The sequence below is a fragment of the Alosa alosa genome, chromosome 14, assembly GCF_017589495.1.
Source record: "Alosa alosa isolate M-15738 ecotype Scorff River chromosome 14, AALO_Geno_1.1, whole genome shotgun sequence".
NCBI lineage: Eukaryota > Metazoa > Chordata > Actinopteri > Clupeiformes > Clupeidae > Alosa > Alosa alosa.
The window spans coordinates 32,932,287-32,959,439 of NC_063202.1; the positions used below are offsets into that span (position 1 = coordinate 32,932,287).

General features: G+C 41.3%; 1 protein-coding gene across 1 annotated transcript in view; it reads right to left on the bottom strand.

The window, feature by feature from the left end:
* Nucleotides 1-23,179: 23,179 nt before the first annotated feature.
* vps13c (vacuolar protein sorting 13 homolog C) overlaps nt 23,180-27,153 on the bottom strand; it is a 382,259-nt gene continuing 378,285 nt past the window's right edge. Inside the window, 1 exon segment of the mRNA XM_048262721.1 lies at nt 23,180-23,936. Within this exon segment, the coding sequence (XP_048118678.1) occupies nt 23,847-23,936 (90 nt within the window). The 3' untranslated portion in view covers nt 23,180-23,846.

Here is a 27,153-nt window from a genome sequence, read left to right on the forward strand (position 1 = left end):
GAGGCAGGCAACCCCTGAAGCTTCCTCGTCAAACATCAAACTGCCTCTCAACACAATGGAGGAGTTTGAACAGGCAGAAGCTCTGATCAAGGAAAACCCGCTCGAGAAGCAAAAAATGGTACTTAAATGAGCACTACCAAAAAACTTTAACTTACATTACATTACATCAATTTAAATTATTATGAACATACCTCTTCTTTCCAGCCATCCAGTACACCACTCACAGTAATTGTAGGAATAATCCTTGAAAACAATGGAACACATTACTCATTACAGTGGGCATCGCTTTCAAATGACCACTTCATTCACAAGACACGCGGGCGTGAAGCTGCGGAAGCTTTAGTACCACTTTCAGCCACTGTGCCGCGGCTCTGCCACTGTACATCGCTCTGCCTGCCGTCCCTTACATAATTGTTGCCGAGAGTAATCCCAGCCTACGAATTCAATAACAAAATAAATCATGCATAATTAAACATTACCTCGATTTAGGCTACTTGGGTATGGCTTAAGGCTTGACTACACTAAAATCGAAATCGAAATTTGCTGTCTACATTATTGTCAGTGTTGGGGTTAACGCAACCACATAAAATCAAAAGTGGTGTGATAATTGAGCCAGTAGAGAAATAACTGTTCAGAATTAATCTGTAGCCTTGGGTAGGCTTCTGCAGAAAACAATGTTGTTGCCGATTTAATACTATCTGGCGACGTTTTTAACAGGCTACGCAATAGAAGCTTAGACAACTATGACCCAGGTTTTGGTTTCGTAAATTAATTTGCCCTACTTCTTGACTGCAATGTAGTCAATTGACTGCTTGACATGGCATTTTTATTTTTTTCTGTACAATAAACAATTACATCTGCTTTATGCCGCAGAATTACATAAATATTTGGCTGACTGCAGACGCCACTTCCCTCCCCATATTCCAAGATTAAGATAGTATGAAGTGCTTTTTGTATAGGCTACTATCATAAAAAAAAATAGTTAAAACGAATAGCTATTTGCAATTTGACAAAACACTGGTCCTCATTTTTGCGAATGCGAGGACGATATGAGCCTGTTGCATTTAGTTAGATGTCCGAAGTCACGCATAATGTTTGAAAACCACTGGCTCGTAATCACAATAATTTAACACACGACAGTTGGATAACCTACTTCATCATGTCCCCATGCCTACATTTTTGTGAGTAGCATAGAGATTGTTAAAAAACAATAAAGTATGGCTCTCCGTTTGGGACATCGAAAACTTATATTTTTAATAGACTACCGTCAAGATGCTGACTTGCAAAAGCCTCGATAACACGTTATCTCCACTATCATCAGTCATGCCCCTTGATCAAAGTGGGGAATGAAATAAAAGTTTGAGAACTACTGGCTTAACAAGTTACCTACAGTCCAGAACACAGAATCTGTTGCAATATTCTGATGATCGGCGATGATATCGGCAAATGTTTGTTTTCCAAAGTAAGAATTTCACTTCACCATGCACCTTCGACAATACCTGGCCTACCTGGTATCATTACAAACATTATTCTGTGTCCTAAAACTGGCATATTTTATGACATTGTGTCATGTAAGTTCGTTGCAAAATCTAGAGAAATGTGTGAGGTGGTCAGCGGGGGAAAATTGAGACACACATTGGATTGTGTTATTACTTGAACATTCCACACTATCCACAGCTGTGGTAGGCCTATCAGGGGCAGGAGGATTACTGTCAGCGCAGGCTTTATATAAAATTCTTCAACAGAAGGCCTCGAATGTTGTCTTGTTTGTGGGGCGCTTTGCTTCGCTTCTGTAATTTCGGCTTCATTGAAAATGAGGGCTTCCCTCAATGACCCTCTGAGAATAAATAAAGGTTGAATGAATGAATGAATGCAGGCTTGCCCAAAATAAAGGCATGTGGTTTGCGCAGCCTACAGTAAATAACAGACCCGCCAGAATGTGCGTTATGATGCTTTTTTACGAGCAAGATGTTGTTGGTACCCTACGCACACTGCATGTTCTTAAATAACAATGATCATCAGTAATATATCGACCATTAATTTGGGTAAATGGGCAAGCGTGACCACCTTGATTGGCTGATTGGCTGATGATTGTAACGCGGGCATGATTCCAAACACCTCCCTTACGATGATGAGTGACAGGTCTGACAGGACAGTAGCCTACCTTTGCAACATTATTAAATTAATCTGTCACCATATCCCTAGGCTACATTTGCAAAGAGGAGAACATTTTAATTTGATTCACAATGAAAGGTTACATTTCATTTACATGTTAACAATGAGTAGTTTTGGTTGTTGTTGGTGGCGTTATTGCATCCCTTTTATGAGTGCAAAATTGTTCCTCACGATTGGAAGCTCCTGTTAGCATAGGCTATTTCAAAACATCGCAACGTAAAATGCCACAAAAAGCTGTTTATGAATAGGTCTTAGTGAGTTAGGAGTCCTCTCGACTTAAGCTGTCCCAGACTTAGGTGCTACTTTTAGGTCTAAAATGCTTCAGTGAATTACTTTTTGTGAAAAAAATTAGGAGTCCTAAATTTAGGAGTGACACGCCCATTATTTTTAGGAGTTGCTCCTAAATTCGCCAGTTAGGAGCTACTTTTAGCCTTAAAATTCTTTGTGAATACTGCCCCTGAATAAAAAAAAAGGCCTAGCCTAAATGAATCAAGGCAAAACAAATAGCCTAGTAGCCCAATGAAACATAACGGATTGATGTAGTATCTTTGTAACATTATTAAATTATTCTGTTACTATGCCTACGCTTGCAAAAAAAAGAGAACATTTTAATTTGATTCACAATAATGTTACATTTAATTTACATGTTGACAATGATTAGCCTAGTTTTGGTTGTTGTTGGCGGCGTTATTGCATGTTAGTTATGCCTACAATGCAAAATTACTTCCTCGCGATTGGAAGCTCCTGTAGCTGCATAGGATTTCAAAACAGCAGGTTTGTGAATAGGTCTGTGAGTAAGGAGTCCTCTTGACTTCTTTTAAGCTGTCAGAGGTGGGAAGGTGTGATTTTTTGTCTGATGGCCCCCCTTCCCCCCAGCCAACGTGAATCGGGTGGTTAGTTAATAGGCCTATCGTGAAGATTTTTCCTGCCATCTAAGGCACGAGCGCATCTGTGAGGCCAAGCCTCACCAAGTAGCTCGTTTGTTTACAACTAACATTCCATTTAATTAAACTGCTTTAGGCTATAGGCTATGCCGAAATAGTTTTCAACATTTTGAATATTAGTGTCGGGTGAATTGAAATGTTCTCAAAGTAGCCTTATGGCTGAAAGCTGCTTGGGACCCCCCCGTCAAGCAATATAACCATACAAACGCGCTTCCTGCACTCATTGTTTCAAAAGGAGTAATTTTGACTTTGTCAGAACTGAAGAGCTGTGGACGGCACGGCACGGAAAATAAATTAACGCAACGCAACGCAACACAACACAGACCCCGCTTCTCTCGCGTCAGTCACTGACATGAACGAAACACAGAACCCGCTTCTCTCACGGCAGTCACTGACAGTAACCTAGAATAAATGCATGGGGAAAAACACTTCCCCATGACAAAGACATCGTAAAACACTGAAAGTTAATATTTTGTCACTAGCAACATTCATCTTTCCTTTGTCAAATGTATTATGTTCCAAGTACCCTATGCGTAATTCTGCTTCATAAAGTTGAACAAATACATTTGCTTATTTCACAGAAAAATATAAATAGCCAGTCTACAGTGCAGAGTTGGTAAGTTATGGTAGGCCAACTTGCAGTGAACATACAAACAGGGGAAATTATTTCTCTTGCAGCTGAGTAGCCTCAGGTGCTTACGTGAGACATAAGGCCGAACATGCAAGCGCCAATGAATCGTGCTCTCACGACAATCGCGCCGTTAAACTTAAATAGGTTAACATCACTCTAAGTTCGCCTTCAAGCAAAGAAAACGATGATTTGAAGACATCTGTTTCGTTGGAAGGGCAAGGGGTAGCAACAGGGCAACACAGAGACAGGCCCGATGGCAGGGCTGTTATGAGAGTATTAAAATATGGGATATTCTACGGGAAAACATTAAAACGGCAAGACAGCGGGGAAAGTTAAAATACGTGATAAACACGGAAAAAAGTTGGCATGCATTGTTTCGGTCCCCGTGCACAGGGATTATTTGTCATACTATTAATCACATATGATTATTTGTGAAATTGTGCAAACAGGCGCAACACATTTGAAAAGGAAGGACTGGTATGCAAGCTCACGGGAAAGATTGATTTAAGAACGTTATCACAAAGCGTGTGGCTGTGGCGCGGGCGGAAGACAATTGGCAGGGGAGGGTCATGTCTTTTTTAACAATTCTGTCGGAGGGTCATTGAACAATTTCTAGCAGGCAAGAGAGCGTCATGCAACTTCCAACTGAAGCACTCAAAATTCCTCCGGTGGCCCCTTCAATAAATAACGATCAGTCCCTAGATTGCTGCTGGGCTATATGTCTTGGTTCTGTTAACAACTCATTGTTGCTACCCAACTTCTGGTTCTGGCAATAGTCATCTCACGACTCGACTACTGCAATGCCCTCCTGACAGGTCTCCCAGCCCTGCGCCAGTGAAACCACTTCAGATGATCCAGAACGCAGCGTATGCGCCTGGTCTACAACCAACCCAAAAGGGCACATGTTACCCCGCTGCTCATCCAGTTACACTGGCTACCTATGGCGGCCCGCATCAAATTCAAGTCTCTAACGCTTGCCTACAAAGTAGTCTCCGGTTCTGCTCCCACCTACTTGAATACCCTCATACAGACTTACACTACCTCCAGACCGCTGCGCCCTCTGGCCGAACGACGTCTAGCTCTACCACCCGATGCGCTCAAGCCAATCCAAACTTTTCTCATCTGTTGTTCCTCGTTGGTGGAACACACTGCCAGTTCCTACAAGGGCAGGGACATCCTTCTCCACTTTCAAAAACTCCTGAAGACCCAGCTCTTTAGAGAACATCTACTCTCATAGCAACACTTACAACAAGTCTTACTGATCCTAGCACTCACCAGCCGTTTTAAACTGACAAGTAACTGTTAAAAACAGCACTCACCCGACGACTTATTCTTACTGTACTCTAATGTTTTTAAACTGTCCTAAAATTGTGAGAATTGTTCTAAAACTTACTGTTTACCATGTTGTTAGTCACTTTGGTTAAAAAAGCGTCAGCCAAATGTAATGTAATGTAATTGTCAAACGCATAGCCTATCTCGCGGTTGCATCCATTACAAACAAACATGCAATGTGAACGTCTGGGATGGGGGAGAGCACTAAATGCTCTACTGAATAAGCACGAAGTCCAACCTTTAAATGAAAAACACTCTTTAATAATCCAAAAAAATAAACCACTAATGAAGTAAACTTGTGACCATCAAAAATCGTTTATCGCTTGTAACTCTGTGATACCAGGACGTAACAGGAAGGAATTTGGCTGAGCAACGGAGGTTAATATGCTCCATGTTTTTTCCAAATGATGACTGTCTATCATCGTTGCACTTTTCGGAGAAAACCGAATGTTTAATTCGTCCCCCGTTTCAATCGTCCGGTTGTACCTACTCAAAAGCGCAGATAGAACCTTATTATTCTAAGGTAGCGAAATAGCGTTCAGCATGATTCATGCCCAATTAATTCCCCCTGTTAAAGTGTTCGCCTTTGTAGTTTGGTTTCGTGATAGCCTATGATAAACGGCTTATGGCCAAATATGTGAAAACGTTAAAATACAGTAGGCGATAAACCCAGAAAAAAAGTTGACAGTGATTTTTCATAATCACTTTGGAGGGTCATAGAAAAATGTATTGCTGGCGAGGAGGGTCACGATTTTTGGACTAATGCTCCCAAAACTCCTCCGGTAGCCCCTTAAATAAATAACGAACAGTCCCTAATGAAGTAAACTTGTGACCATCAAAAATCGATTTTATCGCCTGTAACTCCATTGATAACAGGGACGTAACAGGAAGGCATTTGGCTGAGCAACGGAGGTTAATACTCTATATTTTGTCCAAATGATGTCTGTCTATCATCGTTGCACTCGGAGAAAACCAGAATGTTTAATTTGTCCCTCGCTCTCACGGCTGCAAACGGGATTCACTCGCGAAGTTAACCAAATATTTCTTTATTAGGGCAGGGCAGGCATATTTCTGGCTATTACATTATTTCTAAACCAGTCTGCTAAAGTCTGTAGTGAAGTCTGTGTAGGGTTTTCCAGGCTCCATTTCTTTTACGAGACACCCTGCTCACTTGAGCCATCTACGGTTGTTTGGGTTGTTGCAGCGCCTCACTGGAAAAAATACAAATTAAAGTCGCGGATGATACGCGTGATCCCACGGACGGATGCGAGTGAAGCTGGCCAAGTCGAAGCACTGCCCACTGTATGTGACACAGATGAGTTCGCTAATATGGTACATAATTATTCATGCAATGTTTCTTTTCATCTGTTTGTTTGTTGTTTCATTATGTCTTGTCAGATCTCTACATTTAGTCTTGTTGGTGGGCACACTGCTGAAGTGACCGTAAGGCGGATGCTGCAGAATGGCCTCACCAACAACCTGGCTAGCCTTTTCAACTGGGCAGGAAAAGGCCACAAGAAACCTTTTAAAGAAACTATGCTCAGTGATGTACTGTATGGTATGTTTGTCAAAAAATGTAATGTGTTACTATTACAAGTTACCCTATCTAAAATGTAATAGTAGTGTAACTATTTCAATTACTTTAACAAAGTAATGTAACTAAAATAAGTTGGGACAAGTCAAAATGTCTACATCGAGAGATCATAAGCTTTCAGAAAATATGTAGTTTATGAGTATGTGTTCTTGGTTCATTCTTGATTCAAAAGTCTTTAATATAGGGGACAGATTATGTGTTTTTGACTTTTAGCCTTGAGGGAAAACAGCAAAACTCTAAAGACTAGACCCAGGAAGAACCGGAGCACGGGGTACTTTGCTTTATTTGGAGCAAATAACTGACGGTTCGACGCACAGCATCTTCCTCAGCGTCAAAAGCTCAGTACCTGGTGTGCTCCGGTTCTTCCTGGGTCTTTACAAGAAGCCCAACCTGTTGCAGCCGTCCTGCAACAAGAAGTCTAAATGCAAATTGTTGCTATAAGGCCTATCTTTTCGTTATTGTTCCAAGGAACAAGCAGCGCATTGGCACCGCTGCATCACGTAAAGTAGGCTACTGTACACCGACAACATACTAACTCACCTTTTCAAATGTGCATTTCTACATATAATATATAATATACATTCTAATATAAATGCTTATAAATAAATATCCCACAAAAAAGAAATAACACAGCCAATATAGCTAAATATATTCAGCCAAGGCTTAACAACTTCCTTTCACCTTCATTATTTGGGTGAAGGGAGAAGTATAATTCAGATGATTGCGTTTTTGTAGTGCAGTATTGTATGTTTATGAAGCAAATTTGAAAAAATGTATTGGCTGTGTTACCGCATAGCCTACAGTGGGTCTCATTTAGAAACGGCCACATAGCACATTCGTGCTTTCCGTGATACACGCAGCTGCATGAAATGTCTTACAACTTATCGCCACAAGGTGGCAGTTTAAGTCTGCTGTAGCATTGCCGGTAAACAGGGCAGCGGACTGCATTCAAAGGCGTTGCTAGTGGCATTGAGATACTGTAAGCAGAACGAAACTAAAGATCACCTCGTTGAAGTCACACAGTAGACTAGGCTAAATCAGAGCCTACTTTTGTTTTTATCAAGATGATGGCCTTTGGCGAACAGTTTAGGCCTACTCAAAATGAGTAAAACCAAAATTGGCTAGACTCTACACAGCATTCTGTTGAACTTGGGGGATTGCGCACCTACGAGCAAATTTGACCAGAAAACTAACAATTCTCCTTTTGTAGGCTAGGCCTATTCTTAAAATTAATAAATAACGATATTTAATGATAAATAATGTTGGTGCTATTTCAGAAAATGGTTAGGCTAGATAGTCTAATCCCAAACTGCTACCTCCACTACATCCAACAATAATATAATGTATTACCTTTAGAGTGTTTACAAAACTCCTTCAACCTTCTGCCTTCATGGCTAGGGTACTGACCAATCCTGGCTCAGGGATTAGTTTCTTGATCTCGTGCACGGCCATCTAATGCTGCACCAGGCATTCTGATATTGTGCCCATTTTAGTAGGGTTTTATTCTAAGTTAAATTAATTAAATTAAGTTTCTTTGTAAACTAAATGATTGACATGTATAAAGGTTATAATGTTACAGCTTACCTGCGCCACGTTGGATCACTCTTGACGGGGTTGACCATCCAAAAACGAGTCGTATAATTTCCTGTTCATGTTTTGTGGTTCAAAATTGTTTTATATCAGAATGTCCTCCTTTCTTTTAACGTTTGTTTTGTATTGTTTATTTCTTTCAGCTGCACTCCAAAAACAGCTGCCAGGGAGCACAATTATGATTTATGAAGGCACGGTGAAGAAGTGGTTGAAGTACGCTCCGGAGAGAGATGGAGGCGTAGGGAGGCGAAACAGGCCAGCGCAAGATCAGGTAGATCAGCTAGTCGAGCTTTTTAAAAATCTCATTAGGCGTAGGCTATTGCTGGACATATTTTGTAGCCTACTAAATGTTAATATTTCTCTATTTCTTTCCAGGCGCCTTCATAACAAGACAAGACATGGAACAAAAAATAAACCTACATGGATCCGATGGAACATAAATAAACGAAAATGTGTTTGATAAGATGTTCTGTGTGTTCATTAGTACGCCTAGCCTAGATCTGGATACAAGGATACAAGGATACAAGGAAGTTTATTGTCACATGCATATAGTTACTGGAAGTAAGAAATGCAGTGAAATTATGTCTGGTGTCAGCCTATTTGTGCATTAATGGGGGTAAAAAGTGCAGTAGAAGAGGGGTTTAGTAGATTAAGTGGCAAGGGCTGCATAAAAAGGTGGGGGAGGATTGGGATTGGGTGGGGGGCACCAACAAGGAGCACCCAAGAGCAACAGGGGCAAGGAAAAACTCCCCCTTACCAAGGAAGAAACCTTGGGCAGATCCACGGCTCAAGGGGCTAACCTAACTGCCAGGGGTCTTGGTGTGTGTGTTGGGGGATGACAGGGGAGATGGGATAGTGTGCTGTGTATGTGGGGGAGAGGGCAGTGTGCAATATGTGTGTTGGAGAAGCTTCCTCATGAGACAATGTGCTGTGGGGGCAGTGTGCTGTAAGTATGTTGGCACTCTGCCTTGAAGGAGATAAAGTAAAATGTCTTTGTTATCCTATTGTAAGAGTCATTTCATGATGTCCTGTTGTAGATAAAACAGGAAGTGAAACTGAATTAATCAATCGACCAAAATTCGACAATAATCGATAGTTGAATAAAGGTTGAAGGGGGGTCGATTCGCTGTCACCAGTCAACCCCTTTTCAACGTTGATTCGACATGGAACAGTATGAGCAAATTGCCGTCGAATCGACGACCGGCTTCAACGTTGATTCAACGCGGTTTGGTTGAAGCGGCGGAGGTTGATTCAACGTGGATTCAACGCCCCTTTGCTATCTGGGTAGTGAGCTGGCCCTCGGAAGAAAAAGTTTGGGGACCACTGGTTTAAACACTGGAACTTTTTAGCTAGCTGACAGGCGAACTGCTAGTATGTTTGGACATTGGATTGCATTGTAAACCTAGCTAGACAGCTAGGCTACATGCTGCAACACAGGTATGAAATATATGATGTCTTATTAACCTTGTTGTTTCTATGAACATGAATTGTTGTTTATAGGCAACATCAACTTAGTCGAGGCATAAAGACCCCTGGATATCTTCATTAAGTACTTAAATGTTTGAAATAGCCGAAACCCACCCACATAGCGAAACACCTCGCGATTTTCGGCCAGCGAAATTTCTCCTCGGGGGCGTGACGGCGAAACCGCTAACCTTTTGACTGCAGTGTCTAGCCAGTGGTGGCAAGCGAGCTAATTAGGCTAATCAGCTAATTCAAACGTTTAAGTACTTAATGCAGAGCTGCCAACCCTCACGCATTTGATTGGTGTAAAAGCGTGTTGAGCCAATCAAATGGATGAATCTCACTCTCAATGTGTGAGAGTTGGCAGCTCTGCTTAATGAAGATATCCAGGGGTCTTTATGACTCGACTAAGACTATGTTGCCTATAAACAACAATTCATGTTCATAGAAACAACAAGGTCAATAAGACATAATATATTTCATACCTGTGTTGCAGCATATAGCCTAGCTAGGTTTACAATGCAATCCAATGTCCTAAAATACTAGCATTTCGCCTGTCAGCTAGCTAAAAAGATTGAGTGCTTAAACTAACATATATAGTGGTCTATTTAGTGGTGTATGTGCTCTGACTAAGTTCGTGTGGCATATAAACCACAATTTGTGTTGATACAAGTGCTAATGTTCGTGTAGAAACATTTTAATCACATACAAATGTTTGTGTTACAGCTCAGGTAGTCTCCGCCATCTTACTTTTTTGTAACTCCTGCCTCCAAACACATAGACGCGGACCTGATTGGTTCTCGAATGGTCCTCATTTAAATAAAGTCAAACTTTGGCCAACTTTATTTCGCCTGCCTCGGCGATTCGCTTTAATTTCGCCCAACCAGGGCGAATTTTGTCTCCATTCAACCTCAATGAGAGCGACGCGAAATTTCGTTGTGTGGAAACACACTGTTAGGGAGGGAACGTAATCTCATCACCATCTCATCGCCACCGACTGGTTGCATTCTTAGTGGAGTGGATGGGATTTATATCTCTGTCCACATCGGGTTAGTGTAGTAATATTAACTAGAGAATGTAATTCCAGGGAATTACAAGTGCATGAAAATGACGCTAGGACAGACATGGTGGTTGCATAGCTTAATAAAAGTTCATAGTTTAAAAGTAGACAGTTTAAAAGTTGAATTTAGATAGTTTAAAAGTTGTTAATAGACAGATAGTTTAATGAATGTTGAAAGTTTAAAAGTTAAAAGTAGATAGTTTAAAAGTTGTTGATAGACAAATAGTTTAAAGGCTCTATATAGGTAGATAGTTGACAATAACTGACAGTTGGAATGGCTCTAATGTTTGCTAGCAGTTATGCTAACTATGCTAACAAAGTTAATTATGTTAACCAAGTTACTTAGCTAACTTAGCTAATGTTTTCTAGCAGTTTTGCAAAAATGTTAAAAAAGCGGTTTATTATTATTTTTTTATTATTAAAGAGTGTTTTTCATTTAAAGGTTTGACTTTGTGCTTATTCAGTAGAGCATTTAGTTCTCTCCCCAATCCCAGACGTTCACATTGCATGTTTGTTTGTAATGGATGCAACCGCGAGATAGGCTATGCGTTTGACGGCAATGAGTTGTTAACAGACATGAACCAAGACATATAGCCCAGCAGCAATCTAGGGACTGTTCGTTATTTATTGAAGGGGCCACGGGAGGAATTTTGAGTGCTTCAGTTGCAAGTTGCATGACCCTCTCTTGCCTGCTAGAAATTGTTCAATGACCCTCCGACAGAATTGTTAAAAAAGACATGACCCTCCCCTGCCAATTGTCGCTGTCTTCCGCCCGCGCCACAGCCACACACTGTGATAACGTTCTTAAATCAATCTTCCCTGTGAGCTTGCATGCTACCAGTCCTTTCTTTTCAAATGTGTTGCGCCTGTTTGCACAATTTCACAAATAATCATATGTGATTAATAATATGACAAATAATCCCTGTGCACGGGGACCGAAACAATGCATGCCAACTTTTTCCGTGTTTATCACGTATTTTAACTTTCCTAAAACTTGCCGTTTTAATGTTTTCCCGTAGAATATCCCATATTTTAATACTCTCATAACAGCCCTGCCATCGGGCCTGTCTCTGTGTTGCCCTGTTGCTACCCCTTGCCCTTCCAACGAAACAGATGTCTTCAAATCATCGTTTTCCTTGCTTGAAGGCGAACTTAGATGTTAACCTATTTAAGTTTAACGGCGTGATTGTCGTGAGAGCACGATTCATTGAGCTTGCATGTTCGGCCTTATTGTCTACGTGCGCACCTGAGGCTACTCAGCTACAAGAGAAAGAATTTCCCCTGTTTGTATGTTCACTGCAAGTTGGCCTATCATAACTTACCAACTCTGCACTGTAGACCCTAACTGTCTATTTATATTTTTCTGTGAAATAAGCAAATGTATTTGTTCAACTTTATGAAGCAGAATTACGCATAGGCTACTTGGAACATAATACATTTAACAAAGGACAGATGTATGTTGCTAGTGACAAAATATTAACTTTCAGTGTTTTACGATGTCTTTGTCATGGGGAAGTGTTTTTCCCCATGCATTTATTCTAGGTTACTGTCAGTGATTGATGCGAGAGAAGCGGGGTCTGTGTTGTGTTGCGTTGCGTTGCGTTAATTTATTTTCATTGGGCATACCTTGCCGTGCCGTCCACAGCTCTTCAGTTCTGACAAAGCCAAAATTACTCCTTTTGAAACAATGAGTGCAGGAAGCGCGTTTGTATGGTTATATTGCTTGACGGGGGGATCCCAAGCAGCTTTCAGCCATAAGGCTACTTTGAGAACATTTCAATTCACCCGACACTAATATTCAAAATGTTGAAAACTATTTCGGCATAGCCTATAAAGCAGTTTAATTAAATGGAATGTTAGTTGTAAACAAACAAGTTACTTGGTGAGGCTTGGCCTCACAGATGCGCTCGTGCCTTAGATGGCAGGAAAAAACTTCACGATAGGCCTATTAACTAACCACCCGATTCACGTTGGCTGGGGGGAAGGGGGGCCATCAGACATTTGTGACAGTTAATCCGGCCCTGTCCCCAACAAATCACACCTTCCCACCTCTGGCAGCTTAAAAGAAGTCAAGAGGACTCCTTACTCACATACCTATTCACAAACCTGCGGCATTTTGCCGTGTTTTGAAATCCTATGCAGCTACAGGAGCTTCCAATCGTGAGGAAGCAATTTTGCGTTGTAGGCGTAACTAACATGCAATAACGCCGCCAACAACAACCAAAACTAGGCTAATCATTGTCAACATGTAAATTAAATGTAACATTATTGTGAATCAAATGAAAATGTTCTCTTTTGCATACGTAGACATAGTAACAGAATAATTTAATAATGTTACAAAGATACTACATCAATCCGTATGTTTCATTAGGCTACTAGGCTGTTTTGCCTTGATTCATTTAGGCTAGGCCTTTTTATTCAGGGCAGTATTCACAAATAATTTTAAGGTTAAAAGTAGCTCCTAACTGGCGAATTTAGGAGCAACTCCTAAAAATAATGGGCGTTTCACTCCTAACTTTAGGACTCCTAATTTTTTCACAAAAAGTAATTCACGAAGCATTTTAGACGCTTAAAAGTAGCACCTAAGTCTGGGACAGCTTAAGTCGAGAGGACTCCTAACTCATAGGTCTTATAAGACCTATTCATAAACAGCTTTTTTGTGGCATTTTACGCTGCGATGTTTTGAAATGCGTAGCCTATGCGCAACAGGAGCTTCCAATCGCGAGGGAACAATTTTGGCCACCAACAACAACCAAAACTACTCATTGTTAACATGTAAATGAAATGTAACGTTTCATTGTGAATCAAATTAAAATGTTCTCCTCTTTGCAAACGTAGCCTAGGCATATGTTGACAGATTAATTTAATAATGTTGCAAAGGTAGGCTACTACATCAATCCATAGGCCTATGTTTCATTAGGCTTCTAGGCTATTTGTTTTGACTTAGGCCTACTCTTTATTCATTTAGGCTAGGCCTTTTTATTCAGTTATTAATCATCTTCCGGCCCTTCAAGACTACTTGTGTAGCGACGATTCTCCGACCTGTCACCTGTCACTCATCATCGGAAGAGAGGTGTTTGGAATTCCCGTTACAATCGCCAGCCAATCAAGGTGGTCACTTCAGTCAAGCTCGTGCATGAGTAATGACGTCATCCATAGCCACGAAGACTCACTCCTAGTTTAGGAGTTGTCTGAAAGGCTTTGTGAATAACTTTTAAGAGAAAACTCCAAGCTAAAAGTGCGATTTAGGAGTAGCCTACTCCTAGTAGTAAGATAAAAGTCTTTGTGAATAGCCTACGGCCCCAGTTATTCATCATCTTCCGTCCTTGTGTAGCGCACACATTCTGAGACCTGTCACCTGTCACTCATCATGGTAAGGGAGGTGTTTGGAATCATGCCCGCGTTACAATCATCAGCCAATCAGCCAATCAAGGTGGTCACGCTTGCCCATTTACCCAAATGAATGGTCGAATATTACTGATCATTGTTATTTAAGAACATGCGCATGCTTAGGGTACCAAAAACATCTTGCTCGTAAAAAAGCATCATAACGCACATTCTGGCGGGTCTGTTATTTACTGTAGGCTGCGCAAACCACAGGCCTTTATTTTGGGCATTCATTCATTCATTCAACCTTTATTTATTCTCGGAGGGTCATTGAGGGAAGCCCTCATTTTCAATGAAGCCGAGATTACAGAAGCGAAGCAAAGCGCTCCACAAACAAGACAACAGTAATCCTCCTGCCCCTGATAGGCCTACCACAGCTGTGGATAGTGTGGAATGTTCAAGTAATAACACAATCCAATGTGTCTCAATTGTCCCCCGCTGACCACCTCACACATTTCTCTAGATTTTGCAACGAACTTACATGACACAATGCCATAAAATATGCCAGTTTTAGGACACAGAATAATGTTTGTAATGATACCAGGTAGGCCTACGTTTAACAGTAACAAGTGTAATGAGCTATTCATTGTCGAAGGTGCATGGTGAAGTGAAATTCTTACTTTGGAAAACAAACATTTGCCGATATCATCGCCGATCATCAGAATATTGCAACAGATTCTGTGTTCTGGACTGCAGGTAACTTGTTAAGCCAGTGGTTCTCAAACTTTTATTTCATTCCCCACTTTGATCAAGGGGCATGACTAATGATAGTGGAGATAACGTGTTATCCCGAGGCTTTTGCAAGTCAGCATCCCAAACGGAGAGCCATAGGCTACTTCATTGTTTTTAACGATCTCTATGCTACTCACAAAAATGTATTTGTTTATTGTACAGAAAAATAAAAATGACATGTCAAGCAGTCAATTGACTACATTGCAGTCAAGAAGTAGGGCTAATTAAGACACTGTTTTGATTTGCGTAGTTGCGTTACCCCAAACACTGACAATAACATAGACAGCAAATTAAGATATTTTTTCGCTTTGTGGAGGCGGCACCGTAGGCTATCAAAAAAAGCAGATTTCGATGTTCGCTACCACCCGTGAAGTCAAGCCTTAAGCCATACCCAAGTAGCCTTAATCGAGGTAATGTTTAATTACGATTTATTTTGTTATTGAATTCAGAGGCTGGGATTCCTCGGTAACAATTACGTTTAAAGGCAGCCTAGCCTCCTGCTTTTTTAGAAGGGGCGGCAGTCAGGCTACTGACAGAGCGATGTACAGTGGCAGAGCGACGCACAGTGGCTGAAAGTGGTACTAAAGCTTCACGCCTCGTAATGCGCGACTAAAGTGGCCATTTGAAAGCGATGCCCACTGTATGCTAACCATATGACTTAGCTAACTTAGCTAATCATTTTTGTAGTTATGTTAAAATGTTAACTATGCTAACAATGCTATGTTAACCATGTGACTCAGCTAACTTAGCTAATCGTTTTTAGCAGTTATGCTAAATTGCTAATTATGTTAACTATGCTAACAATGTTAATTATGCTAACTAGTAAACTAGCTAGTGAGGACTTTTATTCTGAAACAGTTGAAGGCAGAGGATACAGTTGATGGGAGTCATAGTTGACTGACAGTTACAACAGTTGAACAGTTGACAATAGTTGAACAGTTAAAAAGTTGGATAGTTTAAAGGGACTTTTATTTTAAAACAGTTGTGGGCACAGGAAGCAGTTGAACAGGATCGGTAGTCTTAATGCAGCCATATTGTATGCTTAAAGCCTGAGGCAGGATCCTGGCATAGGATTCTAATTGCTCTATTGTGATGTCATAATCCAATGTCAAGTCTATGGGGAAATTTTTGTAGTTTTTAATTAATAGTTTAAAAAAGTATAAAACTTACAAAGTTGAAAAATACATAGCTGAAGTCACCTAAGTAAGACCTACGCAACGCAGTTTGAACGAAGTTTCTACGTTAAACGGTTGAAGCCGCATTAAACGCACAAAAAGCGTCAGCGGAATAATAACTAGAAAATGTAATTCCAGGGAATTACCATTGTATGTAAATGCAAAAAAGCTGCTGTTTATAACATTATATTACTTACAGTATAATTATTCAGATCATAGACTTCTTGAAAACAGTATTCTTGAAAACCACTTATTTGGTTAGATGTTAGCTTGGAGTACTGTACATGACAGTACAAATAAATTGTTAATTCAATATTGATCAACATTCTTTGTTTTAATATAGCAGAATACAGCAGTATGAACACTTATCAACCAATGTAAGCTTGAAGTAAAAAAAAAAATCACAGTTGTTGAAACCAATTTTAAAAGTTACCCAATAATGATTAGGGAGAAACCAGACGTCTACTGAATTTGCATTCTTACAGAACTTGATTATCCTAAGACAGATCTATTTATCAGTGGTAATTATAAACTGGCAGCAAGAGCTAGAGGTCTCAGTTAATAGTAATAGGTCACATTTGGTGGTGATATAGACTGAGGAATAAGATTCAGCCCTTCAGATGATCAGTTTTAGACAGAACTTAGGTTAGAATCTTAATTTTCACACAGCACAGCTCAGGTCTAAAAACAGAGGTCTAACAGCACAGCTAAGTTTCACAGATGTCACAGCACAGGTATGATTGAAATGTGTGCATGCTTCATATAGTTGTTGGCATAGTCCTCCTGTAACAATATAATACTCAGAATGTCTCAGTGTAGATCTCAGATCTACTTCTCAGTATAGTTCAAAGGTATGTGCAGATATGTTGAGATATGGTCACATGTTTTTAGGAATGAATGTAAGTGTTAATGTCAGCGACGTATGGTTGTCAGGATGTGCACACAGACAGGCACACATGTGAAGTAATACACGGTCATCACCACACAGGTCTGGTCTGGAACCTAAAAGACAAAAGCAAACAAGTTAGAGTTATACCAAAAACAAGGAATGTGTACAATTGTTCAATACAACTTAGATATGTGAGGTTGTTGCACCATAAATCTGTAATGGTAGTTAAATATACTAGCCTATAGTATTTCATTGCAAACAAAGCAACATTTTGTGTTTTATTCATTTCAGTTTAAGGATAGTTGATAGCCAAACAGTTTAAAGTAAACAGCTTAGAACACTTTGTAGGCAAAGGGTGTGTTGTTGCTGTTGATAATCATCTTAAGGATGGACCATTCTGATATTATGTATCTTGGTAACCAACTACACTAGAGCACAGCCTGCTAGGTCTGTCATCCATATTTTTTCTACAGATTACGATGTAGGCCTACTCTAGGATGTACTACAACTGGGAAGCTTGATTCGTGTCCCAGGCTACGCTTTACATTTTAGGCCAGAATAATGCAGAAATGATTAACGTTAGACTAGGCCAGTGTTTCTCAAACTTTTTCAGACCAAGGACCACTTAACCAATAAATAAACCTCACGGACCACCTACTGTAGCAAAAAAAAAAGAAGAGTAGACATACTTCAACAGTATATTATAATAGGCCTACTCACCTTGCTTATTGTGTCAAAGGATTCATATGATTTAAACTGGCGTAGCTTGCATAGGCATGTTGCTGTTTGAATTTACATACAAGTTGGTTTTGTCCTCTGTCTTTGAGTGGATACTGTGATCTCCGGTATGTGAACGCTGCACACTTTGATTTTTGCCATATGGGATAGGCAGGCGTAAGGGATGGGCAGGGGTAAGTGAAATGTGATTCTCTGAAACTTAAGTCTTCTGTAGACTATAAAAACTGAACCAGACACTTGCGCAATGTTTTGGACAAGTGCAATCTCCTGTCCTACTGCTATGCAGTTGTCCCCAGTCTTTGACAGACAAATCTTTTGTCACTGTAATTCAGCAATGCCAAACAGTACAGAAAGGCAGAGGCAATGGACCATCCTGGTGTAAGTCAAACAGAAGGGGCTGTATACTTGGAGGTTAAGTCAAGGTATCAGGCACCTTTGACAACCTCTTGACCACTGTTGTAATGGTAGATTAGGCTTAGGTAATAAAAACACACCCACGGAGAACAAGAAGTTTTCAAAAATCTCTTGTGGAAGAATGTGCTTTAGAACTAGCCCAGAAATCTAGACGCACCCTAGCGCCGGCAAATTAATCTGCTCAGCCTGTACGTCTAGTATCAAACCATAGGGATTTCTATTGGCTGACACCGTGGACGCCATCCAATCACACAGCCTATTTTGTTAGAAAGTCTTAAGGCGGGCTTAACAGGATAACGACAGTCCCGGCGACACGGGAACAACAAGGATGGTGGCTATGGCTAACTTAAGAGCCGGTTGTTTCAATCGGCGCTACGCCAATTTTGGAGGAGTTGGACTTGTGCTTTTCTTTGAAAGTTGAGCAACACAATGCACTTAAGTCATTCCTTTCAAGAAGGATGTATTTGCCGCTTTGCCGACCGGATACGGTCAGAAGGCTGGCCTATTGCATGCCTAGGCAGTTTGAAAGACAATTCTCTGCCGCCCTTGGATTAAGCGAGGTGAATGGTTCGATTCCAGACTATACATTTCAATGATATAGGATGGCCCGCCAGGCTACTTTAGAACCACAGGCCCACTGTAAACCATGAATTGCCTTAGCTCTGTGGCCTTCCATCTATCTATTTCTGTAAATACAGGCGATGCAACTTGCCATTTTTTTAGTTAGCAAGTTAGCTCTGGTGTAGCAAAAATCAAGTGTGCAGCACTCGCGTATCGGAGATCACAGTATCCGCTCGAAGGCAGAGGACAAAAGTGTTTAGAGCAAACGTTTGCATTTCTGATTTTGTCGTTGCTGTGAGTTCAACAGGTGGGATAATTCCAAATCCCTATGTTATTTTCAGTTAGTGATCACTGTTGATCTTGCAACATGTACACTAACCGTGACTTTGGTGTGTAGGCCAAATATGTTTCTCATGGTTCTCTTTTTCACACACTCAAAACTATTGTTCTTTTTTAAGTGTTCCATTCATTCACCTCTATCAGATGGCACAGGTGTGGAAGGTTGTAGAAGTCCGGGACAAAGCCACTGCCATAGTGCCATGTAGTTGGTTGGAGGAGGCAGGCGATTTTTGGAACTGTTACTGGCCTCCTAGTTCCTATGAGCACTGGCTGTTATTTTCCCATAGGAAAAATCTCAAGATCTCTAAACAGCTCTGGATGGTATGCTGTCAATATGATTAATGCTAGAACTTTTGAAAATGGGTAAACCATCAATGTTAAATTGCAATCGAATTGTCTGAAGGCAACTAGGTAGGTGGATTGAATTCAATTTGGACAAAATTCCCTTAGCCAATCCAAAATTGTGATATTCACCCCCACCTAATGGGGAACAGCAATATTGACAGAAGAGCAGTAACTGTAACGAGATTAATTTCAAAAGTCGTTGCCCATTGCTGAAGTTTGTCTCGTAGACTCATCTCCCCAGACTCACTTTCATCAGAGCTGGATGACTACTAAAATCTTCTGTCTGTACTGTCACTGACACCACTGTTTGTACTGTGTTGACGAGGTCTGTTCGCATAGTCTAAAGCTGCCTCACAAAGTGGTAGATGTGATGAGCTTTCACTAAGGGGGACCTTTTCGGCCTGACTAATTGTCACATTAAATTGCTGCAAAATCTCATTCTCTGTCTCTTGCGTTTGACATAATATAAGAGGCCATTGTTTGTGTATTGGCCACTATTGAAAAAGAAATTAGTTATCTTGTAGATTTTTGCTTGGTATTATTACACAGGATTAGATGTTAAAATCCCTTGTGCCAAAATCCAAGGTAAAAACACATTCAGAAGCCCCTGCTCAAGTTTAACTTTAAAAAGCACACTACCCAACAACCGCCAACAAATGGTCACAAACACAATACAAATGGCCCATCCAACAGCAGTATATAGTAGTATGCATGTCATTGGGGTTATCAAGTGGGCACCCTCATTCACCGATGTTTCGTTAGTAGGGCCCACGACACCTCATGAAGGCTTAACAGTGAAACCAGCGTCCTGGAGACACTCCCTCCATGCTGCCACCATATTACCACATTGAAATATCCAATACCCAAAATACTCTTAACCAGCCCAGGCATGGTCAAGGTTGGCTAGGTTGGTCCGTCCCGTTGATGTGGACTGAACCATAGCCATAAAAACTCTGGCCAACCAACCATCAACCTAGGCACAGCCCATCACAAACACAAAACAAATTAGCCAGTTAGCTTAGGCCCCATCACAAACACAAAACAAATTAGCCAGTTAGCTTCGCCCCATGCTGCCACCATATTACCACAACAAACATCCAAATACCCTTAACCAACCTAGGCATGGTCTCAGTTATTAGGTTGGTCCGAATCTATTGATGCGGACTGAACCATAAACCATAAAAAACCTTAGCCAAGTACCATCAACCTAGGCACAGTCCATCACAAACACAAAACAAATGAGCCAGTTAGCTCACCTTAGCTTGCGCCCCAGGAAGGGTAACTTCTCCTTACCCACAACCATTCGCTTGCCCGTTCTGCTGCTAAAGACATGTTACTAACCACCTGCCTTAGACTTCGACCACAAATGCTCAATTCAGACAGCAAGCCAATAGCAGATCTGGCCACAAACCCACGTGCACCGATTTCAATAGGCCTTAATTGTGCACTCCAACCTCGCTTAGCTGCCTCCTCTGCTATTTCAGTGTATTTAGCTCTCTTCAGCTCATTGGCCACTTCCACTCTGTCTTTCCAAGGAACAGTGAGTTCAATGAAGTAAACTATCTTCTCTGAATCCGACCATAGAATTACGTCGGGTCGTAGCTCACTATATGTGGAGGTACCGCCATCTGCTGGCCAAGATCAACCTTCATTTCCCAGCCCGCCCCATTTTTTCAACTGGCCGGTTTTACACCTACCCTTCGCGAAACAAGGTTTATCCCCCTGACGTACAAAGTTAATTTGCCTTACCCCTTTCCTAGCTGCTAATGAATTGACTTCTCTCCTTTTATCCTCTATTGCCGCTGCCACACATTTCAATACCTGGTTATGACGCCACGTATACCGCCCCTGGGTGAGACTTACCTTGCACCCTGATAGGATATGGTGGAGCCCACACAAGAGCAAAGTATGCATTTATCATCCTCACCAAACCATTGACTTAAATTCTTGGGAGATGGGAGCACATCATATGTAGCACCTAACATAAATCTGATCTTACCAGCTTCCATGCCCCATAGATCTTTCCATTTAATCCATCTTTTTTCCACCCCTTCCCAGTTCACTCACTGCCTTAGTACATCTTAGCCTCCTCCTGTCTATGCATTTCCTCCACTACCATTTTCCTCTTTTCTCCTGCAGAAGCCTTACTCCACAAGGGTTTACTTACACCCACCCCTAGACCCCCCCCCTGCACATGGCCCATTATATCCCTATGCTTCAATGCTGATTGAGCTTGCTTAACTGCCTGCTCTGGGTTCCACTTCCTCCCAGCATTAACTGTGGGTGCAACTTTCCTCACCACTGGGTCCTTGGACTGAGGAAGAGTCATTTCCAATCTAGCCTTAGCACACTTAAATTCCTCTGTCAGACTACAGTAGATATTGGCAACTCTACAATACCCTTCCCATACAAGGCTATACTGCTTAAGCAGCGTGGGACTCCGAGCCATTTTCTGACAAAGGAGTTGATCATTTTTTCCAACCTCTCTACCTTTGACAGGGGAACTTCATAAACTGTCAATGGCCACATTAGCCGAGGCAACAAACCAAACTGCAAACACCTCAGCTTGAGCTTACCTGGCAGCCCTGACTTGTCAATTTTTGCAATACCTTGCCTAGTGACCTGTCTCAAGTCTTCAACCTGTGATTTATCACTAAGGCTTGCATCATACCACCTTCCCAGACTCTTCACTGGTTTCTCCAGAACTGTGGGAATCACCTCCTTATTTATAGCAAACCTCTTATCTATTACCTTCCCTTTAACAATTGAGAGACTCCTAGACTTACTTGGCTTCACCTTCATTCTGGCCCATTGCAGATTACTATTTAACTTATCCAGCAACCTGTTGGTGCATGGAACGGTTGACGTTAAGGTTGTCATGTCGTCCATGAAAGCCCTTATCGGGGGGAGGCGTGGCCCTCCTTGCAACTTTTCCCCACCCACTACCCATTTTGAGGCCCTAATGATGACCTGCATTGCCATTGTAAAAGGAAGTGGGGAGATGGTACAACCCGCCATGATTCCTGTCTCGAGTTCTTGCCACCCTGTGGTGTACTCTAACCTGACCTCCACTCACATCCATCTGGGATCGCTTCCGTTGGGAGTGATTTCGGCACCAGATTTTATGGTAGAGCCAATCAGGACGCAAGGCGGGAGTTTCACAGATGTGACGTAGCGTAGAAGCGACTGTGAGACTGTTCTCAGCGTCACGGGTTGGCTTCGATGTGAGTGGTTGAAGTAGCACGTCAATAGATGACGGACAAGTGGCTTATCCAATCATATGCAAGGATTTTTGATAAGGCCCAGCCTTCTGAAACACCTCTCCAATGGATCGATCCCAGATGGAGCTAGGCGGAACGAAATTCATCTGGCGAGAGTCAGGTTAGGTGTACTCAGCTGTAGTTAAACATAGTTGAATATCCAGAAAGTATGCTTTTACTAGGCCTTTAATGCTACCTGGGATTCTAAAATAATCAAAGGCCTCCCACAACAGACTATGTGGTACTGATCCAAAAGCATTAGCCAAATCCAAGAACACAATGTACAGGTCTCTCCTCTCACGCTTTGCTAACTGAATTTGGTGCCAAATCATGCTGGTATGCTCTAAGCACCCGGAGAAGCCAGGGATTCCAGCTTTTTGCACCGTGGTATCGATTAGTTTATTCCTTTCAAGGTAACTTGTCAGTCTCTGTGCTACCACACTGAAGAAAACCTTCCCTTCAACATTCAGTAGACTATAATACCATATTACCATGACAGTAAGATGTAAGTAAGATGTACCAGTGCAAGAGTGAATACTTCTGTAGATGTGATATTTCATGCTTTTATTTTTAATCAACAAAATTAAAAAAAACAAAAACAAAAGCAGGTTTTTGGCTTGACATCAAGAAATATTCGTGTGGATTGATGAAAATATAGACACCCCCCCGCCCCCCACCAAACACACACACACACACGTGTCCTGTATGCTGTATAAGTACTATTATCATTTTTGAAATACCATATTCCAGAGGATTTTCACCATTCATTTAATTAATTTTGAAAATATTTAATTACTCCAGTGAGACACAATATCACAGATAGTAAATCTAAAGATCACCAGACAGACCTGGCAGAAACTAGTATGATTTGGGATGACATGAATAAACAGACAGAATTAAGAGACATTACAATGAACTTTTGCATGATAGATGACAGTTGCAACACACAAATTAATATTTTGGAATGAAATAGGCAAACATTGTATTAATGTTAAACATGAAATAGCCAGTAACAAAGAAATCTGCCAATGGCTGTTTTACAGAAAAATCATGTGCACAGAAAGAAACTTTTTAATTTTGAGAGGTTACATTTCAAATAATTTTCTGCCTGTAGGTTGTATGCGATAGTAGGAGTGGGTGAAGAGCATACAGCAAAAATCAAGCAAACTGTGAAGGACTAAAGATGGCGAACATCAGTAAAATTTAATGCAATTGATCAAAGCTTGTGAAGGCGGTGAGACTGCTGGCGTGTCATCTGCTGTTGGTACTGAGCCATCTGAGCACTCACTATGGCATCTCGCAATTTCAAAAAAAAAAGAAAGGAGAGATGGTGCATCTCAAATCATGAGAGATAAGAGTACAATGAGAACTAGTAACAGTGTCCTGGGGCCTGATGTGCAAATGTTGCATATGCACATCATCTGGATATTTCAAAAATGAAATGAATGTAGCATGTGCATCCACACCTTCATGTCTGCTGTACATTTGTATTGACTTTTGTCAGTTGGTGATACTCAGGGGGTGTTGTGGGTGGCCACAGAGGGGGGCAATAAATGCTAATTATACTGCTGAATACTAAACCAGCTATAGTAGCTAAGTAATCTCTCTTTACTTTCAAGGGTAAATAGCCGACTCCACATTTATTTATAGATTTATATGGCAGTTATTGCTATAAATATGCTGCTATGACCCTAAATCACTCAATTCAAGATTAGTTTCTACATTGCTGCCACTTGAAAATACCCAAATCTTGTTAGCTTCAATCAAGAATAACACAATATAGCCAATAATAGCAAGTGTAGAATTTCCATTACTTTACATAACTAAAGATGATGGCTACCTGCATCAATTCCTTTTTTTTTCTTTTTTCCGTGCTGTTATTTAGATATGGATATATTAACATATATATACACATAACAGATATATTGTCCTGAAACTTTTGGAACAAACCAATATCACAGGGAAGGGGGCTTTATGAGATATGATATATGACATAATAACAATGATTCATTTTGACTCATTGTATAAAATGACCACAATGACAAATTAAAGAGATAACAGTAATACACTAATAGAGTACCAAAGCCATGACGTAGCGTTGTCAAGACAGCAATTTCAATGGATCTAAACAAATCAATCTAACCATAGATGTGACCTAGTGGTGGCTTTCTTAACCTATTTAAATATTTTTACGTTTCTAATGTTAGTACATTTTTTTTACACTGTAGGAATCACATACTACACAATCAAAGTTGTGACTACAGAGTCTGTCTGTCAACCATCACGATGGGAAGCAACCTTAATGCTGCTTTAACATAGGTTAAAACATAAAAAATCTTTCCCTGGGAATAAATTGAGCGTAGAACTGATGCATATGTTGGGTACTTTAAAGGCTGCTAGCCAGAGAGTGGAGTAACATGCTCTGGAAATTCACAATTTCGTCGCCGTTTTTAAAAAAAAACTTTCCCCTGAAGATGGCAGCAAAGATGGCAACATTTCCGGAAAGGTATTGGCTTGATGAAATTCATTCTGGACTCTCTATCCGACCACACAAAGACCTCGGGATACTTCGGTTTGGCTTAAGGGACCCTCTACTCACTACCACGTAAGTGTAATGTTGTTTGGAACTGTAGAAGAGGTATAAAAATAGCGTTTTGTAGCGGGGAAATGACATGCCCGCGTCACGTCCAGGCTAACGAGTTTTGACTAAAAACGGTAACATCGAACTTTCTCAAAACACATCCGAATGACATGATTTGGGTGTCAACTCAATGTATGTACTCCCAATCATCCGTAAATTGATCTGAAGTGCATTTTACTCCGGATAATTCCTTTAACCAATAAAAAATAAGCGCACGGACCATCTAGCTAAAAAAAAAAAAAAGATTAGACCTACTTCAACAGTAGCTTATATTAGCCTACACAATTGGCCTACTCACTGAACCACCTTGCTTATAGTCTTTGCACTTTGCTTATTGTGTCAGAGGATTCATATGATTTAAACTGGCATATCTTACATACAGTGTTGCAAAACTGTTTGGATTTACATACAAGTTGGTTCAATATTGCAAACAACTCATCTATATTATATTTTACCACATGTGCTTGCGGACCACTTGGGATAGCTTGCGGACCACCAGTGGTCCCCGGACCACACTTTGAGAAACACTGCTCTACAGGAGTGCCTATAACAACATGTCCGCCCCCCGAACTACTGTACAAGTCCCGAACTACAACTTGCTACAACTGCAAGTTATGGCAAATCAACTCAAGGAGCTGGAGCTTCGACAGACCAAGCTGAAACTCAAAGGCAGGGGATTTCATTCTCGAAGTTGGGAGTGACTGATGATGTGCAAGCTTACCTTCATGCATTCGAGGCAACTGCTACTCGAGAGGGGTGACCGAAGGCACAGTGGGTAGGACTCTTTGCTCCTTTTCTCTCAGGTGAGGCTCTTAAGACATTTTAAGATGTAGAGACTAGCATTGGCCAAGACTATGAGAAACTAAAGGAGGAGATTCTAAGCCGCCATGGCCTTGCCAAGTTTAGTTTGGTAAAGCATTTCCATAATTGGATTTTCCAAAGGGGGACAACGCCTCGTGCACAAATGCATGAATTGATTTGAGTAACAAAGAGGTGGATAGAACCTGAGAAGAACAGCTCAGTAGCCATTGTGGAAACCCATGTTTTGGATCGTTACCTGAGAGCTCTGCCCTATGAAGAAAAAAGGTAATCAGTCACCAGAAACTAACAACAGCCATGCAGTTAGAAGAAGCAATAGAGCAGTATCAGGCAGCCTCCAATATGCTCTGACTCCCCCGTAAAGAACCCTCAGCTTCCGTTCCAATTAGGCCCAGCTGAGTCCGCCAAAAAGAGACCAAACCTGATAGCCCTCCATCTAGCTCCTGAACCCTGAATCTCGACAGCTGTGGCGAGTTGGGCCATATCTCTTGGCAGTGTGACAAGTCCGATGAGCCAATGTCTACAGCGGGGTCTACGAGCAACCCTCAAGTGCACTTTGCTACCCTCCTTGGGGAGAGGGGAGACAACAGACCGACCTGCCTGGTAACAGTCAACAGGTGTGATGTGGAAGCCTTGTTTGATTCGGGAAGTGCTTAGACCCTTGTTCAAGTGGCCGTGTTAGAGGCATCGCACCTTGCTCAAGGCGAACCGGTTCCCGTCGTTTGTGTCCATGGAGACACCCGTGAGTACCCAACCACCATGGTGAGGCTAAAGACTACTAAAGGTTCATTTGATGTTGAAGTGGGAGTAATCAAGACACTTCCATGCTGTGGAGGGAAGCCTAAAAGAGGCTCAACCAGGAACCCCCGAAAACGTAAGCCTCAAGTTAGTCGAATGAGTTAAGTCTGGGTTAACCTCGCCAAACCATGTTCTTCCCCATCTGCTGTAGCTGAAGTTTTTGCAGTGGACTCTTGCGGTGATTCAGAACCCGGGGAGACTGCTGACTCAGAACCGCAACCCGGGCCCAGTGAAAATGAGGCTGTGGGCATTGGAGTGACACCAC